Genomic DNA, 16,933 nt, shown 5'->3' on the forward strand with positions numbered 1-16,933 from the left:
GATAGGAGCTGAGCACATTAACCCTAAGATCTAAGAGACGTGCTTGAGCAAACTGGCTAATCACATTCTTCATTTAACCTCTGTGTTTGTGAAATGGGATTCTAACCYACAGAACAAGGTGGAAATAATTACCTGATGAGGACTAATTGCCACCTTCCACCACCTTCTCTCCTATGCATTTACAAAATTTAAGAACTTATACAGAAACTGAGCTTTAGCTAATGAGAACCTGCAGAAGACTGAAATCAACTAGTAGCTCAAAGCTGATACAGCCGCTGAGAACACTGCAGCTCTGKGAACTGAAAATTAACACTGACATAGAAGTTTTCCATGAAGCACCTGGAGCATGGACAGAAAACCAAACCAATAACCTTGTTTCTGAAGCTCTGGTTTACATCCAAAGAATAAACTGGCCTAAGAACCAGCTCCTTTCTTGCTTTTTTAAAAAATATATCACTATCAAGGATCTTTGGTCGTTAGACTACAGTTAAAAACCATCCTCACTACAGATAAAACCCAGCCTTATTCGTGATCCTTAAGACAACTTCTTCAGAATCTTAAGACAGAAAACAATATAAAATCAAGATAAAAATTGAGTTATCAGTTGCGTGAAAAGTTATGTGAGTTAAAGAATCTGTGACTAAGTTCCTGGCTGACAAATATAAACAAAAGTTTAATTACTTTCCCACAAGCCTTGTAGCGCAACCCTTGGATGCCCATAGTGGTTAGAGAGATTCCCATAGAGATAAAGAAACTTCCTGGCTATTCCTGGCTTAAGGGCATTGGTCTCCCACAAGCCTAAAAAGCAAACATCCCGCTATATTTTCYAATTAGCAACCCAAACCTACAGAAAGTGAACAAACTACTTAATTCTTCTGAAATTAACCTGGTTCAACAGTACAAGGCAATCTCTGTCCTTCTCTGTTTCCTGCTCTGAAAGCAGATCTTACGCGTTTTCAAGGTATATCCAAAAAGATGTAGTCAAACGTGAGTTACATAAAAGAAAAACACGGGCTTGAATGAACCAAGGCTCAGCTAAATGAAAAACAGTYGAGTAGATGAAGTAGATAAATCTCAAGGTCTTTTCCAACCTCAGCGATTCTMTGGTTCAATGAAAGCAGCCATGTTTACAGCTTTACTCGCTCTGTCCCTTCTCGGCCTGGCAGTCACTTAAACACTCGTGGTTAAGCTGAGTTCCCCCAACGGGCTCCTTTCCCTGGGAGTGCGGGGCACTGCGTGCGTGACTTGCACTGTACTTGCGCTAAGAGAGGCCTCGCTTTTCACGCGGCTGAAGGGCAGAATGAAGGCTACTCGCCCCGGGTTCCTCAGGGGCCACAGCACACGCGATGAGCGCGGGGCCGGGCGGGCCTGGCCCTGAGGGAGCGGCGGCGGGCCCGGCCTCACGCACGGACGGGAACGGGAACGGGAASGGGAAGGGGAAGGGGCGGTGCGGGCGGCGCGCACTGCGCAGGCGCGATCCAGCCCGGCCCCGCCCCGCCCGCCGCGCCCCCTCCCCGTCCGCGAATCCGGCTGGGGGCGGCGCGGGGCGCGGGGCGCAGGCGCGCTCGGGAGGCGCGGACAGCTCCCGCCCCCCCGCGCCCCGCGGGCCCCGCGCCGCCCCCCCTGCAGCCCGCGTTTAAAGGCGGCGGAGGCGGTGTCCGGCGCCTCCTGTGACAGCGGCAGCGCCGCTCCGATCTTCGCCTCTGGCGGCCGCCGCCATGTACCGCTACTTGGGCGGGCCGGCGGCGGCCGGGGGAGCGGTGGCGGCGGCGGCATGGGGCGGGGGCCGGTGCCCGCGGCGGCACTACTGCGAGGCGGCGAAGAAGGAGGACGACCCCAACTTCTTCAAGATGGTGGAGGGGTTCTTCGATCGCGGCGCCAGCATCGTGGAGGACAAGCTGGTGGAGGGGCTGCGCACCCGCGAGAGCCCGGAGGAGCGGCGCCACCGCGTCCGCGGCATCCTCCGTATCATCAAGCCCTGCAACCATGTGCTCAGCGTCTCYTTCCCCATCAAGCGCGACAACGGCGAGTGGGAGGTGATCGAGGGCTACCGGGCGCAGCACAGCCAGCACCGCACGCCCTGCAAGGGAGGTGAGACCCGCCGGCTCCTCGGGCCCGCGGAGGGCCGGGCCGCCGTGCCAGTGCCAGTGCCAGTGCCTGTGCCTGTGCCCGGCCGCCCCGCCCCGCCGTGCCCCCCGCCGGCCCCTCCTGCCCGGCCGGCCCTGTCCCGCCGCGCCCGCTGCCCCCCCGGCCGGTGAGGGCAGGCGGCTGCTCCCTGTGCCACCGCGCTATCCGATACCCGAGGGAAGGCAGGCGCAGGGCGGTTCCTCCGCAGCGCTCCAGCGCTCCGCTGTGCCGGCCCTACGGGTGACCCCCGGGCCAGCTCCGGTGCCGGCTGTCACGGCTGCCAGTCTGGCCTTAGGCATGGCGAGGCGATCCCCGCCTAATTTTAACTCCATGTGACTCAGACCTCGATAGTGTTTGTCGGGAAACGTGGGAGCACCACGCTAGAAGTGCCTGCTCTCGAGTCAGGAGCTGGAGCASAGCAGCCACTGTCCCTTTTACACTCAGCCTGCTGTGCTCGCGAAACCCTAATGCTCACGCAGAAAACATCCGTAGAGAAAAATARCAAGTGTGAATAACAAGTTAACTGTGTATCCAGTTACCAATTAGATACATAGGGAGACAAGAGTGATTCTTCTAGAAGAGGCTAGCTCAGCATGGGTGACTCCAACGACATTCCAAGGGACCGAGAGCAGGAATCCCACTGGAGCTGAGCAGAGCTGAGCTCTCCTGGGATCGGCCATGATCTCAGAGGAMTCAAACTCCCTTTTAGTCTGGAATAGATGGCATTTCCTTGGAAAACAAATACAGATGTCCTTCAGCATAACTTACTCAAGAGCTCTGATTTCTGTGGACGGTTAAATACTGGAAACCGTTTCAGGTCTGTGACTCAAACCAGAGCTTCTATAGTCTGTAAACACTTTTTTTTCAGGGTAAACCAGCTTTATGGTAAATAATGATGGTTACAGAAAGCAAGTGATTTCTTGTAAATGAAGTSCTCTAACTTGGAGTATAGAGTAGGAAGGGTGTTCTTAAGTAAATGTATTWGTGACAATCAGCTGAGCTGGTGTATATAAATGACACGAGGATTTCTCTCTGCAGCAAAAATAGTCTGTCCTATTAATGTGATTCCTAGCATTCCAAAATCAAATATGTAGTGAGTGTCCTGTGACATTCTAAATTCTTACCCAAAAGAGGCTAACTCAATTTTTGGTTGTTTACTTGAAGCAAGAATTAGCATCAGACTTAGTTGTAGCTGAAGTTGGGCGTGGCTGAAGCATACTCTCTGTGGAGTTACTGTTCTCTGCTATTGCTATAATTTCTTTTGAAATGCTGATGAATATCACACTGCTGTTGTATCACTGCTTCAGTTAAGTTACTCTTTGCTGCTGCTTAAAAGGAGTCCTTTGCTGTACAACCAGTGTTACTCTTAAGATCCTGCTTGCATAACTAAATACAGTCCATTGGCAAATTAAATAAGATACTATTAAAATATGATAGCTTCTAATATTTCACATTATTATTTCTCAGAAGTGAAGGATATGATGTTTAAACAATAAAACTTTAAAATGCACTGTACATGTGAACAAAACCCACTAATTGGGCGATTGGACACCCTCTGTTCTGATATCTACATTTCTAAATCCTCACCAGAATTTCTTGATTTTCAGTGGCATTTGTTATGCCTGTGTGCACTCACACTGAAGCAAATACTGGAGCACTTATGGAAAACTACAGCTGTTGATTCCAAGACAATTGAAAATGACAGCTAAAGAAAGTAGGAAGTTTYGGTTGTTTGTCCTTTTCTTCTTTCTCTGAATTTAGGGAGGGAATTACAAATGATATTTCCATCCATTCTTCAACATAGAGATCATTAATGGAGTTCACCTTCTAGTGCTCTCTAGGAATTTGCTCGCTATCAGATGACAGATCTGGATTTGCAGTAAATTGCAGTGGGATGCCTGATAAGAGTAGATCAATTGCTTGAAACCTGCTCTGAAAAAGATGTAAGTAGAATATTTCTGCTTGAATAGCAAAGGAGTGGTAAAGAGATTTCTGCATTTGTAGTAGGTTTGATCCACCTGAAATGCACCAACAACTTGAGCTTTTGTCCAAAAGAGATTTTAAAACTAGAATCCTGGTACAGTACACAGGGATAAAAGCATGAAGTCTGACAAAATACAACTCCGAGCTCCATCCATTCATAGGATGAAATGGGGAAACTTGCTGAAGTGAGTGTCCCACTCACACTGTGGACCCCAGAGTACAATGCAAGTAATTTGCACCATCAAGAACCAGCAAGGGGCCATAAGGCCACTTTTTAAAAGAAGGGATGAGTTGGCAAGTGGAAGGCTTGTGAAGACAGTWGGAGGAACACAGCTTCCACATCTTCCACTTATTAGCAATTGCATGTTAACTTCTGTATACCTTTTTGTTTATAAGGGCATTTACACATTTAACCATGAACTAATGAAGGATTTATACTGTCAATCAGATTTTAAAATCTTGATGTAAATGCCCTAAAAACTTGGAGGCAGCTGAATTACTCAAGGAAAAATAGTCTAAATAAACATTTACATGATATGCACTTTAGCAGCTTCTTATTTCTATCAAATGTTTACAGTCAACAGTATTACATTTAGATGACATTGCTTTTGTCAGAGATATCTTCAATTACTTTGCTTGCTCATTCTCTTCTAGAGTGAAACCTCAATCCCTGCTTAGTGGTCCAGCCCAAATCTGGAAAGTGCCAAATTTCTAAATGCAAGGTTTATAAGGGTCACATGTGCATGTAGATGATACCTGCTGGTAGAAACCAGCAGCTCCTTGACTAGTAGTCCTTTTGTACCTCCTCTATGCTGCCTTCTCTTCCCTGCAAAGCAGAAATACCTCAGCAGAGTGAATGCCATGAGAGGACTGCTTTGAAAATGCAGGTCCTGAGTGGATGGATGATTGTGGCCTGATACAGCCGTACTAAGGCAAATTCAAGACCAGTCTTACATTTTTTGCACAGGCAAACTTCTACACCTTGGTKGGAAGCTTGACTGTCATATTCCAATTTAAGAAGTACATTGCTCCTAAATGCCCTAATTCCAACAATCAAAAGCACTGTTAATAAAAATAGGTTATTTAATGGCTTATCCTATTTCTTCTCTGCCCCCAAAGCACGTGTAAGAACACAAGTCAGCTTTGTTGTGCTTGCCATAGCTGTCACTACACTGTAGTACAGGTGATTCTTCATTGGGTCAAGGGAAGTGCTTTTCTGGATAAGAAGCCTGAGATACATGCTTTCTTTTCAGTTAACAACTTTTGGGGATTTTCCATCTTACTGAGAGAACCCAGAAAAAATATTTCTTGTTGAATCTTGTGGTGCTTACCTGTTTGTTGTAGAAGTTAATACTGAATTCTGCTTTGGGGATTGCAAACGTTTGCAAGTTGAGAAGGTGCTGATTCTTTTTCTTATGTGTGCTTCTCTTCTGTGCCTTAGGAATCTTTACAGAACAATCATGATTATCCCCATTTAAGTGGTAGGTCTTGTAGTATGTCCAGCGTGCAAATCCAGGTTTTGAGGACTCTTATTTTCTGCAATGTGGGTGTTTGCTAGTAAGGAAAAATCAGATGCTTCCTCATCCTATTGAGAATATGGAATAAGCTGGTGGTTTTGGGTGTTGGAACTCAGGCTGCCAATGCTCCAAATGTAGTATTTGTGCAACTGGACTGGTGCTGCCTTGTGGCTGAAGCARTGCTGTGGGTCACATCACTTTTTCCTTTGCTGATGTGGTGGCTTGCGTGCCAGTGGCCAGCACTAACAGGAAACCACAGCTGCTCTTGTTCACTGCACTGACAGCTGCCTGAAGAAGTAAAAAAAAACCAAACTGGGTGCAGGAAATGAGATGTCTGAATAGACATGACTTTGTTGGAAAGTACTCTGGCAGTTCCTACTTAAAATAGTAAGTCATTCTAAATAATTTCATTAGGTTCTATGGAAGGTGTAGAACTGGTTAAGCTGCTTTTTATGTGGTTGCTGAAGGCTATTTATCATTAATTGGTCAGTTTCAGAAAATAAACTTACTGCATTCTTACCTGCTTAATAGTATGGAAGTGATTCCATGTTTGTTAGRCAGCATTTACTGTGGGAAGAAAACTTTAAGTGGTTTTAAAACTTTTAAAAGCCTTTTCATGCTAACCAACTGTCCAGCAGGTCTGTTATAAGTGAAACCAAATGAGTCAGACCTGAAGACAGCCTAACTTTTGTTTGTCCTCACCCAGATTGCTGTAACCAAGTCTCAGCTGCTTCCTCAGTTCAGAAAGGCTTTAAAATCSTCTTTAGTTCCAGACTGGATTTAACTTTCATTTACATAAGAATTCTGAAAAGCTTTGTCATACATTACTTCAAAGTTCACTCTTTTATGTRAAGACAAATGAGTCTTGCTTTATTTGTTCGGTTGACTTGGAGGTGAATGAATSTGATTTCCTGTGTGGTGCTGCCTTGGCTGGTTAGTGGAGGGAGCTATTTTGCACCACAAAACTTTTCTGTCTTCTGGTCTTGGCTGCTTTTATTCTGCCTATCAGGATTTATCCTTCTCACTTGGCTCATGGGTTCATATTAATGAGTTTCTTGCTGCATAAGGTGACTTTTATTCGTGCWGTTCTCCAAACTGCAGTGGTCCAAGGTTGTCACTGATCTCAGTGCCCAGTCACCTCTTTTTTATAACAATRTACATATGTGATGATGGTAACCTTACTTGCAAAAGAAAAACCTGTACATGCAGGAGTTGAACCGGGACAGCCCCATGTGCTGTCTCAACATTATTTAGGCCTTTTCTCAGAGGGGTCAGAAAGGAGCAGTACTATAAGAGCTGTTTATCTTGGGGTTGAATTGGTGACTTTGCTTTAAGTCATTCCTAGGTGAATGTTAAGAGGTTTTGTCTTTGGCCTGGGAGTCTGTCAGAATAAGGGGTGGAAATATGCCCTATGGAGCATGCAACAGATGGAACTATAACATGGACCATCTGTAACCTGAAATAAACCTTGGAAACTGATCTAACTCCAAAGGAGTGTGAGAGTTTTATGGGGGAAGAAAAAGGTAATTAGCCWAATTGTGATAACACTTGCAGTGTTATAGCTAMAGCTTATACAACTGCCTTATTTTCRTAGAATCATTAAGACTGGAAAAGGCCTCTAAGATTGAGTCCAACCTTTGAGCAATTTTCATAGGTTTCTGTTCTCTTACCATAGCTTATCTAACTTTACAATTTTAGTGCAACAGTGGATATACATTTTAATTGCAAATTAAAAAAAAAAAAAAAGAAAGGAATGGGTGTCCTGTCTTTTACTGTCCTTTATTAAACTAGTTGCAATATGAACCATTTCAGGTTTTTGTTTTTACCTTTGATACTCGTGTAGGAGGCTATGCCTTGCTCTTCTGGCTAGAAGTCTTTTGTCTCAGCTTTTTCATATAATCAGCTCATATCACTGGTGCGGTAGCCAGCTTTGTCCTTGATCTTAAATAGTTGTTTTCCCTTGCTACTGTTGGCTCCTTGTCTATTTATAGAGAGATCATACCTCTCTCAGCATTGGGCTTTCTGGATAAACACGTGTTGGGRGGCGGTGAGGAGAGGAATATCCTGTGTGATAGTCTCCCTCCTGTTCTTTGGATGATCAAAGCAAGCACTTTTTTGTTGCATGAATTGCAACAGCTCCATCTTGTYAGGAATCAGACTCTTAGGAAGAGTATGGAATTTGCCTGCTTCATGTCAGCACTCTGGTGGCTTATTGTGTTTTGGCTCCTATGGCATTTGGACCAGCCAGGGCCAACTTGTGTGTTATTTTCACCCTGTGGGCACACACAGACCCCTGCACGTAGTGATAATATCTGTGTGGAAGCAGTTTACTGCATCTCCCTGTTTCAGRCCTTGTTGCTGCAGTGTTCAGTGCATTTAATGAGTGAATTAATCCTTTAGGTGGGGCTGAGGTGATTCTATAAGTGAGAGACTTTACTTCATAGCTGTGTTCTAAGTGCATAAATTTGGGTGATRTGTGCTTGCTTGGTAGTGTACCAAATTTTTGCCATATTCACATGTAAAAGATGAAGTCTTATCAATGCACCATAGGTAATTTTTGAATAGAGAATATTCTCAGCTTTTCTCAGCATAGATTAAAATAAACATCTTTGTTTAAGCATATTTCAAGTGCAGCTTATTAAAAACATAAAGTAAGTGGTAAACTGAATTATTCTGTCCAAATACCTTACGGTCATTTTATACATTCTGGTGCTTAAAGCATAATGGTGGGACGTCTCTGTAGTAGGGRAATTTGTCTTTCCTGCCCCAACTTTATAACTGGCTAGTGCTGTGTTGGAAGAGATAAATATTTTTATCTTCTCTCTTGGCAGTTAGTGAATTGAATTTAGGAATTAGTAGTTCTTGTTGCTGATTGGTGTAACAGTGTTCTTGTTTTCCAGTRCTGAATTACTCATCTTGCTTTGTTAGGTTTATCTGGAATTTCTTTGTCTTCAATATTTACAAATTGGTCACTGTGCTGTTTACCACACTTTCCAAATGCTTCAATAAAGCTCAGTAGTTTCCTCCTAGGGAAGGCTGGCTTGTTTTTCTGAATCTAGAAAAATGTACRTGTTCTGAAAGAGTCTAAGAATTGCTTGGAAGATCTGTCCCTACTGAATTAGGTGTCMGTGATTACTTAGAGTTTGATAGTARTCCAGTCACAATCRCACTTGTTTRCTTACTAAACSTGAAAATATTATACATAATACARAGTTAAAACAYTRGGGACTAAGGCACTGCAATGAGTGCTGGGACTGATTGATGGATTTTGCAGAATCCAAAGGTGAGCATMAATACTGAAGCTCCTTTCAGACTGTGGATGTAAACTCAAGCCTTTGGACAGGGTCAGGCAAGCTGCTTACCCACAGAGCTACTGCAGAATCCAGTGTTGCCCCCAACTGGGAGATTAACATGCCTGTAGTCAGTCCTAGAAACTTCCAAAGGAGATCCTGCCATCTGTGTTGTAAAGTTGCTGAGTGCTGGGTGGGTAGTGTAGCATAGCTGCTACTCTGGAAAGCTTCTTTTGATGAGCAAGSACTTTGCAAATAGAGGTGAGCAGAACAAATGCACCTTATTAACAGGAATTGTCGTCTGTAAAGGACCCAAATTAGTTCCAAAGTTCACAAGATCACTGCAACCAGAAGAAAAACACCRAAGTCAAAGCAGGACAAAACCCTTGGTTAGATATTAATAATTTAGGATGAGMTGCAAATGTGTTCCAGGTTCTGGGGAACTTAAAAGACTTACTAAGATTTAGTGCAGGAAGAGTAGTTTACTAAGTGTTTTGCTCTGAGCTGTTCCTATGACAACTTTAGTTTTTGAGACTTTGAATACCTCATGCTCATTAGTGGTGAGGGCATATGTAGGTACTACCATTTAGGATTGCTGCACTAGAAGCTCAGAAAATAGTGACACTAAGTTCCCTGAATAGATTTGTAGGCGTACTAGAGAGGCAGTAGTCATCCTTGAAAAGTTGGTGGTTCTGTACACCGTATTTTCCAAGGAAGCATAATAAACATACTGAGCATCACAGAACATACTGAAATCTGTACARTGTAAAATTTAGTTGGATGTATAACCAGTTTTCTTGGAAATCAAGGTCTTTATTATGTGCATGTTAGCAGACTCCTTGCTACAAATCTGCTGATAACTGGCTGCTGTTATTATAGAAACCAAAGTAGCCTTGCTGATAATTATTACTTGGATGTAATTTTAAAAACACCATGTTTCCAGTGATTTCTACCTCCATTTGTAAAGTGAAAATTAGTCTGTAGCATCTATCTTAAGAAGCTACACTTAAATCATGAGCAAATGATTATTGGGTTCAGTGCAGGAGGTAACTCAGTGAAGTGTATCTCCAAAATACAGATTGTAAAACAATCTGTARGCAGCTTCAAAAGCATAGACAATGTATTGTGATGATAAAGCCTTCTCTTATAATGACCAATAAAAAAAATCAAATTAAAACATTTCCTCATCTAGAAGCTTTTGTGCATAGAAAAACAAAGTCTCTCTTAGCATACTGTTTAACTTCTTGGGGTGTGGCAAGGAAAGAGAATTYTCAACTAGAGCAGGAATTCATATGTTTTCCTATGAAAAGTATTTTCCATGGCAGTGAGTCATACTGTAACTTGAGGCTTTCTTCAAACTCTTTTTTTTATAGCTAGTTTGCTGTAAAAGGCACAAGTTTCCAGAAACTTACTGCATGGGACTTGCCAGGGTTTAAAAAAATTATAATCTTGCTGCGTAACAGTAACTTTCATTTGCTTTTATGTAGTAAGAACCTTTAAAAAAAGCCAAAAAAACAAACTCAGTATTTTATCTGTGTATATGATCCATTTTTAGACTCAGGCTATTGAATGCATAGTAACACTGCCAAAAGAGTCATACAAATGCGTGGAAATACTCCTGCCAAATTAGGAAGCTGTCAAACTAAATTTCAATGATGTCCAAATAGAATAGAAATTAAGTAAGTCTTTTATCTTTGTGCATCCGCTTGCAGATGGAATGTACAGCATTCTCTGATGCCTGCTTCTCATCAGTCTTAACAGCTTAGCACGAATAACTTCCCTGTCAAGAGGTGGCCCTCCTGTAGAGTAATTACAATTCCTGGAAAACTGTAACTGACTGAATTGTGAAAAGGATTGAAATGTTAGCGCATCTTAAATGATCTGTGCCTCCTGCCAGAGAAGGAAAAATWCATCACACCCATCAGAGCACCTGGGATCACACCCTGAACTTGCCTGACACTGTAATAAAAGATTTTACCACATAAACTAGGGAAGAGTGACTGGTAAAGTCAGCACAARTAATCAAAACTTACTTGTCTTCCACTTACGAAGATAAAGCCAGAAGTCAAGCCATTTTCATTACTTGAACTGTTTAAAATCCTGGAAAAGAAGTTAAACCTTATTCAGAAATATGAAGYTGTCCAGAAAAGAGCAGTTTCAGCCTCAAGTCTAAAGTTTTCCTGTTCTGGTACATGTACATGGCTGGCAAATCGGCAGCTCGAGTGAAGGCCTGGGAGTACTTTGTTAGTCTTAGGGCTTTTTCCATATTTACCTTGATATGAAAGTTTAATATTTATTTCATCAAAGTTTGTAGCAATCCTTAACTGTAATACAAGGAACCAGAGAACTGATTTTACATGTACTAGCACTTCTAGTTAAAGTGCTGCTTGTTTACCTCTTCAGATCCTATCTTCCATATGATTTGCAGAAGAGGTTTCCCTCTCATTTTGTATTTTCCTTCTCTCTTCAAACTATACAAGGTAACTATCCCTAAGTATTTAGTCTTCTTGCTGCTTTTCATATATCAATAAACAACATTTTGTGTGCCTGCAGGAGTACATTTATAGCAGAACTGCTTTGTATACACAACTTGGAAGTTTAAATAAGTATATGGGTTGAATAAATACACAGTGATCTAGTTCAGCTGGAGGTGGAGGGGCAGAGTTCATTTCTGGCCGACATAGACTGTAACTCCAAACTTGGCTGGCTTGAGCAGTTCTCRGATGAGACCTGTCCCCAGAATACCTGCTCAACCAAGAGGGAATGATTTCCCCAGGAAGGACAGTCAGTGCCGTAGGTAGTGTTTGTTCTTGCTCAGAGCTGGACAGAAGGATAACTGTTCTTCTGAWGGATCAGAGTAAGACATGTTAAAAAAAACCAAAACACATTTATGTTCTAACTTTGACTGGTCTTTTAGGCTCTGATAGGTTCCACTTAAATTTTGAATATTACTTCCCATGAGAAGGTTATTGAAAGCTCAGACATTATCTCCTTGCAGCTACCTAAGTCAGAAATKACTTAGTTTGCTTTTGGAGACCACCCTTCCCCCATATACACAATAAATTTAAATTCTGTTCTGCAGAGGCATGGTGCTTTCTTTTACTGATTGAACTCACATAAGAAAGCAGCACTTGGCCCTCAGCTTTATTTGAGCAGCACTTAGTTCCTTTGAAACTGGGATTGTTTCCAGAGCATTCAGGAATGGCTTTCATAGCAGCACAGTGCTTTAGTTTGGATAATGTATGCTGGCCTTTTTTCACTCCTGAGAACCTGAATATGGTCTTCTCTTTAYATAATAGGAAATTTGTGGTGCCATGTTCTGGCATCTAAAGGACACTCTGTGCCTGCTACAAACCACCGTGCAGTTTGGCACAACCTACAGCCAAGGATTTTGGGGAGTAGAGATGGGAGTAATAAATTATTCATGGCTCTGTTGTGTGCTTAGTTTATGTGGGAGAAGCTTGGATAGAAGCAAACATACAGCCATAGGACTTTTTGGCTGTGGCACAGGTTGCTTAAACATCATGTTTGGGCTTCTCTAGTTCTGTATATGTGCCCTTTCAGTTGGGGTAAATATTTTTTACTCTGCAACAGAGAAAAATACATGRATCTTAACTTTGATTTCAATTAATTTATTGGATTTTTCAATTTTTCAGAAGACTGGTAGAAGTCAGGCAGGTGAAAGATTTCCTTACCTTTGTGTAATCATTATTTTACTCAGTTCTGAACTGCCTTTAATGCTGGGCTCGCCCATTGTGCATCTGTGCTGCTGTCAGGACACAACAAATGGAATTTGCATTTGTTCCACACACTTGCAGTCCTGCTGAGTGACTTGGAGCAGGGAATGCAGGTGTGGGCTGGCATCTATATGGGTTTAGGATGGGTGGCCTGTGTCACACAGGCTTGCTAGCCTAGAACTATTCCCTCAAAATATTTTCAAAAAATTTGAACTAGCAGAGTGGTTTGCTGCTTTTTGTTTTGTGGCTGTGCCTGGCAGCCAGGGCCTTGAAGCCAAGGCTTATAACTTAACAGGAGCTTGGATTGCTCTATCAAAAAGACCTTGATTGTAACCTGTACTGATAAGTTCTGTTTAGGAACAAAGTTCATCTTGTATATACAATGAATGAAGTCCAAAGCTAAAGATCTTGTGGAATGGTGGACAGCTTTATCAGCCTCTTGAAAACTCTGCTCTTAGTTACCTGTCAGCTTGATTCATCTTCCTCACAAGGAMTATTCACTTTTTTCCCCAAGGCTTAGTGGCGCTGTTAAGCTACTTAATAGAAAATTACTAAAGTCTTGAATTYCTGCATAATTTCTGCATRAAAKGTAGATATTTAAGTMRGGGAACAGGACTTGTTCTTTACATCTTAAAGCAAGTAARTTGATAARTTACATACTTGCATGTTACAGATTAYTGGTGTAGAATTAAACTTCCYAAYTTGTAAATACTTAYRARGTTATTTAGTGAATTTCTGTTTTTTCTTTTGCAGGTATTCGTTATAGTACAGATGTTAGTGTGGATGAAGTGAAAGCCTTAGCATCTCTCATGACGTACAAATGTGCTGTGGTTGGTAAGTGTTATTTTTCAAGCAAGATTTCAATCTTCAATTTTAATCAGTACTGATGTAATTACATTAAAAAACAAACATGTAAAGGTTTAAAATGAATTTCAAACACTAATCTCCAACTTAAATCTGTAGCAAGATGGGAAAAATCTATAGTGACAGAAATAATATTACATATTCCCTCTGGTGTAACTGAAAATGCTTAAATGAGGTTGCATTTTCATTTGAAAAGTCCAAATTCTGCTGACTATCCTCTCCCATAAAAAGTACTGCATCTTGAACTTAAATTCAAGTGTGACAAACTTGGATTAGTAGGGGACTAATTTTAGGGGGAACAGATGGAGGCTGTAAAGGATTCAGGCAGGGGAGCTGTGGAGAGAGAAGGATAAACTTCCGTTATGCGTTATAAAGAAGTATAATTTGTACACAGCTACTAAGTAGTAGAGGAGTTAGGAGAGAATCTGCACATTATGTGTAGGAAAAGAAAATACTTTCCTAATGTCTATRGAGATGCTTAGGACTCCAAAGTGACATTTTTAAGCTAAACCAGTAAAATATAAATGGTAAAACTTATAATTTSTACAAGTGTCAAGGACAAGAGATATTTAAGCATAGGAATTTTAAATAATGGACTTTTGAGTTTTTAAGAAAATTTTCAAAGTGCCTGGAAAGATCTCCCATTTTTATAAGAGTACGTAGATCAGATTATAGCTTGCACTTAAGAAGCCATAAATGCAGCAAAACCAAAATCACTGCTAAAATCAAAGATATAATTACTCCCACATATTTCTCATGTGTTCTGCCTTTATTGTTGAAAAAGTAAAATTATTTTCCTTTGCATTCTTGTAGATGTGCCATTTGGTGGGGCAAAGGCTGGTGTCAAGATCAATCCCAAGAACTACACAGTAAGCCTAATCGTAGATAAAAATTCGTTTATCTGCAATACTGAAGCCAGCCAGTTAAAAAAGCTCTTCTATGGGCATTACTGACCACTTAAAACCTCCTGCCACTTCTGCCTGTGTAAAGGCTGAATGTAGCCTGTGCATGCCATAGGTAGGAAAAGAATTTTTTAAAGGTCTGTGTTTCAGAGATGGAATACTTCAATTTTTTTTTTCTGAAAATCAGGAGACTACAAATAATTTAGAACCTGAAATTTTTCTTAAGTTGATACTGTTAATAAAAGCTTAAATTAAGTTACTCATAGAAAAAAAAGTTAATGTTTTTGTTTATTTTGACTAATAGTTTTATGCTCCATTAAACCATTCTGTGCAGTGTTCCAGTGTGAATAATAACTAACTTGCCTTTCAAAAGGTTTACTGCAGGCTTGCCTTCTTGCCCTAATTAAAACGACTTGTACAGAGAGGAATACTAGAATAYATAACAGATATTCTAAGCTCAAAGCTCTGTAAGGGTTTTGTGTGAAGTTGTTTGGCTRTGTTGATTACACAACTGGCAGGGCCAGCTCCTGCTGTTGCTGGTTGTAAATCGTTCACACAGGATATCAGATTTGTTTGCTGGAAATCTCTGCTGTGGGCACAGGTGGTTCTTCCTGTGCCACCCTCCCCACTTGTCACGGATCAGAATGTACAGAAAGAAAGCTGAATGTTTCTTGTGCTGCCTGAATACCAACGGTCTGCTAGGGAGTGGCATAGAAATTATGTAAATTATGAATCATCCTTTCTTCTCAAAGAAAAGGGCGTTTGATTRTGCTTGGGCTAAGTTCTAGCAAATATTCATAAACACTAATGATTTCTTCTGAAATTTATTGCATTTTCTCTMTAGGACAATGAATTGGAAAAGATCACAAGAAGGTTTACCATGGAGCTGGCAAAAAAGGGCTTTATTGGTATGTTGGGCAGCTTTACTATTCAAATTTYGGAATCTCATGTATTATGTATTATGCATTTGCAGTGTCCATTAGATAATACCCTTAAATAACAGTATTTCTGAGAACTGTAAACAATTTGGGTACAGAACTTTCAGCAAAGARCCACAAAGAATTGAGTCATTGCATCTTAATAAATTCTGAAGAGAGCTGTCTTTTAACTTTTTTGGTGGCTTTTATGCTATGAGAAGCCACAAAAGCTGAGGTCATGGTATCCAGAATGAATCACATTTCTCTCAAGAGGTAGATTATAAAATTKTGGCCGTATTGTTGCAGGTTTAATCTCTAATAGCAAAGTCTTCACTGTTACCATTTCCTGTAGTCTCAGTGGAGGCTTTTGGCAGATATCTGAGGAAAGAGAGGAAGGAAATAGAAGATCCACCCCTGCAAAAGTTGATGGCTTCACCCAGGGCAACCAGAGGCTGCAAGGAAAGCATAGGCAAGAGCACAGGAGCCTGTTGTAATAGAACCTCAGCTTCTGTAAWGTTGTTAGGGGCTTCATTCAGACTCAACCCTGAGTTGTTCTGGGAGCTTTGCTGTTTGGATATCTCCTCTGCAGAAAGCTGAATTTTGCCAGCTTGACTTTAAATTAAAGGGATTAGCTTCACCCAGAGAAAGTTCTTATTCAAATGAATAATGAGGCATGTAACTGGTTAAATGTCATGTATTCCTGGTATCTGACTGCCGTGGGAATGTCTGTCCTTTTATCTGCATTTTCTTGCTCTTCAGYTAGAGTGTTTGTCATCTGCTTTTCCAGCTAGAGTATTTATTATCTAAATTAAGCTTCCTTATAAACACACTTACTGATGTTACATGTAGTTAGAGTTATACTACGCACAATGCCAGCTGTAGTGATAGTTCAGTGAAAATTAAAATGGTTTGATAAAATTATCTTCTTTTTGTGGCTCTATGGTTGGTGCTACACAACTTTAACAAACCTTTTGAAAATACTTAGAAAAAATAGTTGGGCAGAATTGCATTTAAAATCCTGATTAACAAGTCTCTATAATCTTAAATAGTCTGGGGAAATACTATTGGTAGCTGTCTACAACAAACAGAATTTCTTTTTATTTCAACAGAGTTGTGAAACTTTTTTTAAAGGTTTATTATATCAAGAAAGAGAAAAGAAACATTCTTGAAGTAAACAGTAAAATCAAATGCATGTGCTACAGTGCAATGACTAGGAACAGCCTATCTTCCATTTTTAAACACACCAGGAGCAGGAAAGAAATTCTTATTCAGAGGAACCCAATCAATATGACAATATATAGAAATCATGCCATGATAGCRCCCTCCCTGTCACAGCTGTAATTGTCACAAAAGAATAAAGCTTTTGATGCACTATCTTGCTCTGAAGTTTTATTGACAAACTGGCCTTCATCTTTTATCAAATTGCTTATGTGAAGGTTGCAGGTTTTGACAATATTGTAAAAAGGTCTGATCCAGCATCTAAAACTGCATTGAATCCAGAAGAATATGTTGCTTGAATAATAAACTAAGGATTAAAAAGAAAAACAGTTCTTCTCTGCCAAAACCTGCACAGTTCCCAAGGGAATAATGATTGAA

General features: G+C 41.1%; 2 protein-coding genes across 2 annotated transcripts in view; one reads left to right on the forward strand and one right to left on the reverse strand.

Moving 5' to 3' along the window:
* The window catches only part of SHLD2 (shieldin complex subunit 2), a 30,368-nt gene extending 28,950 nt beyond the window's left edge, over window positions 1-1,418 (reverse strand). Inside the window, exon 1 of the mRNA XM_057371398.1 lies at window positions 1,092-1,418. The gene's annotated coding sequence lies outside the window, so the exon portion shown is untranslated. The remainder of the gene's footprint in view (window positions 1-1,091) is intronic.
* A 300-nt stretch (window positions 1,419-1,718) lies between these two features.
* Window positions 1,719-16,933, forward strand: part of GLUD1 (glutamate dehydrogenase 1) — a 28,390-nt gene continuing 13,175 nt past the window's right edge. The window contains exons 1-4 of the mRNA XM_057371425.1: window positions 1,719-2,091; window positions 13,408-13,488; window positions 14,332-14,387; window positions 15,265-15,328. Of these exons, the coding sequence (XP_057227408.1) occupies window positions 1,719-2,091; window positions 13,408-13,488; window positions 14,332-14,387; window positions 15,265-15,328 (574 nt within the window). The remainder of the gene's footprint in view (window positions 2,092-13,407; window positions 13,489-14,331; window positions 14,388-15,264; window positions 15,329-16,933) is intronic.

This window comes from Malurus melanocephalus, unplaced genomic scaffold, assembly GCF_030028575.1.
Source record: "Malurus melanocephalus ecotype Western Australia unplaced genomic scaffold, MMel_1.1 scaffold_146, whole genome shotgun sequence".
In the NCBI taxonomy this organism is placed as follows: domain Eukaryota; kingdom Metazoa; phylum Chordata; class Aves; order Passeriformes; family Maluridae; genus Malurus; species Malurus melanocephalus.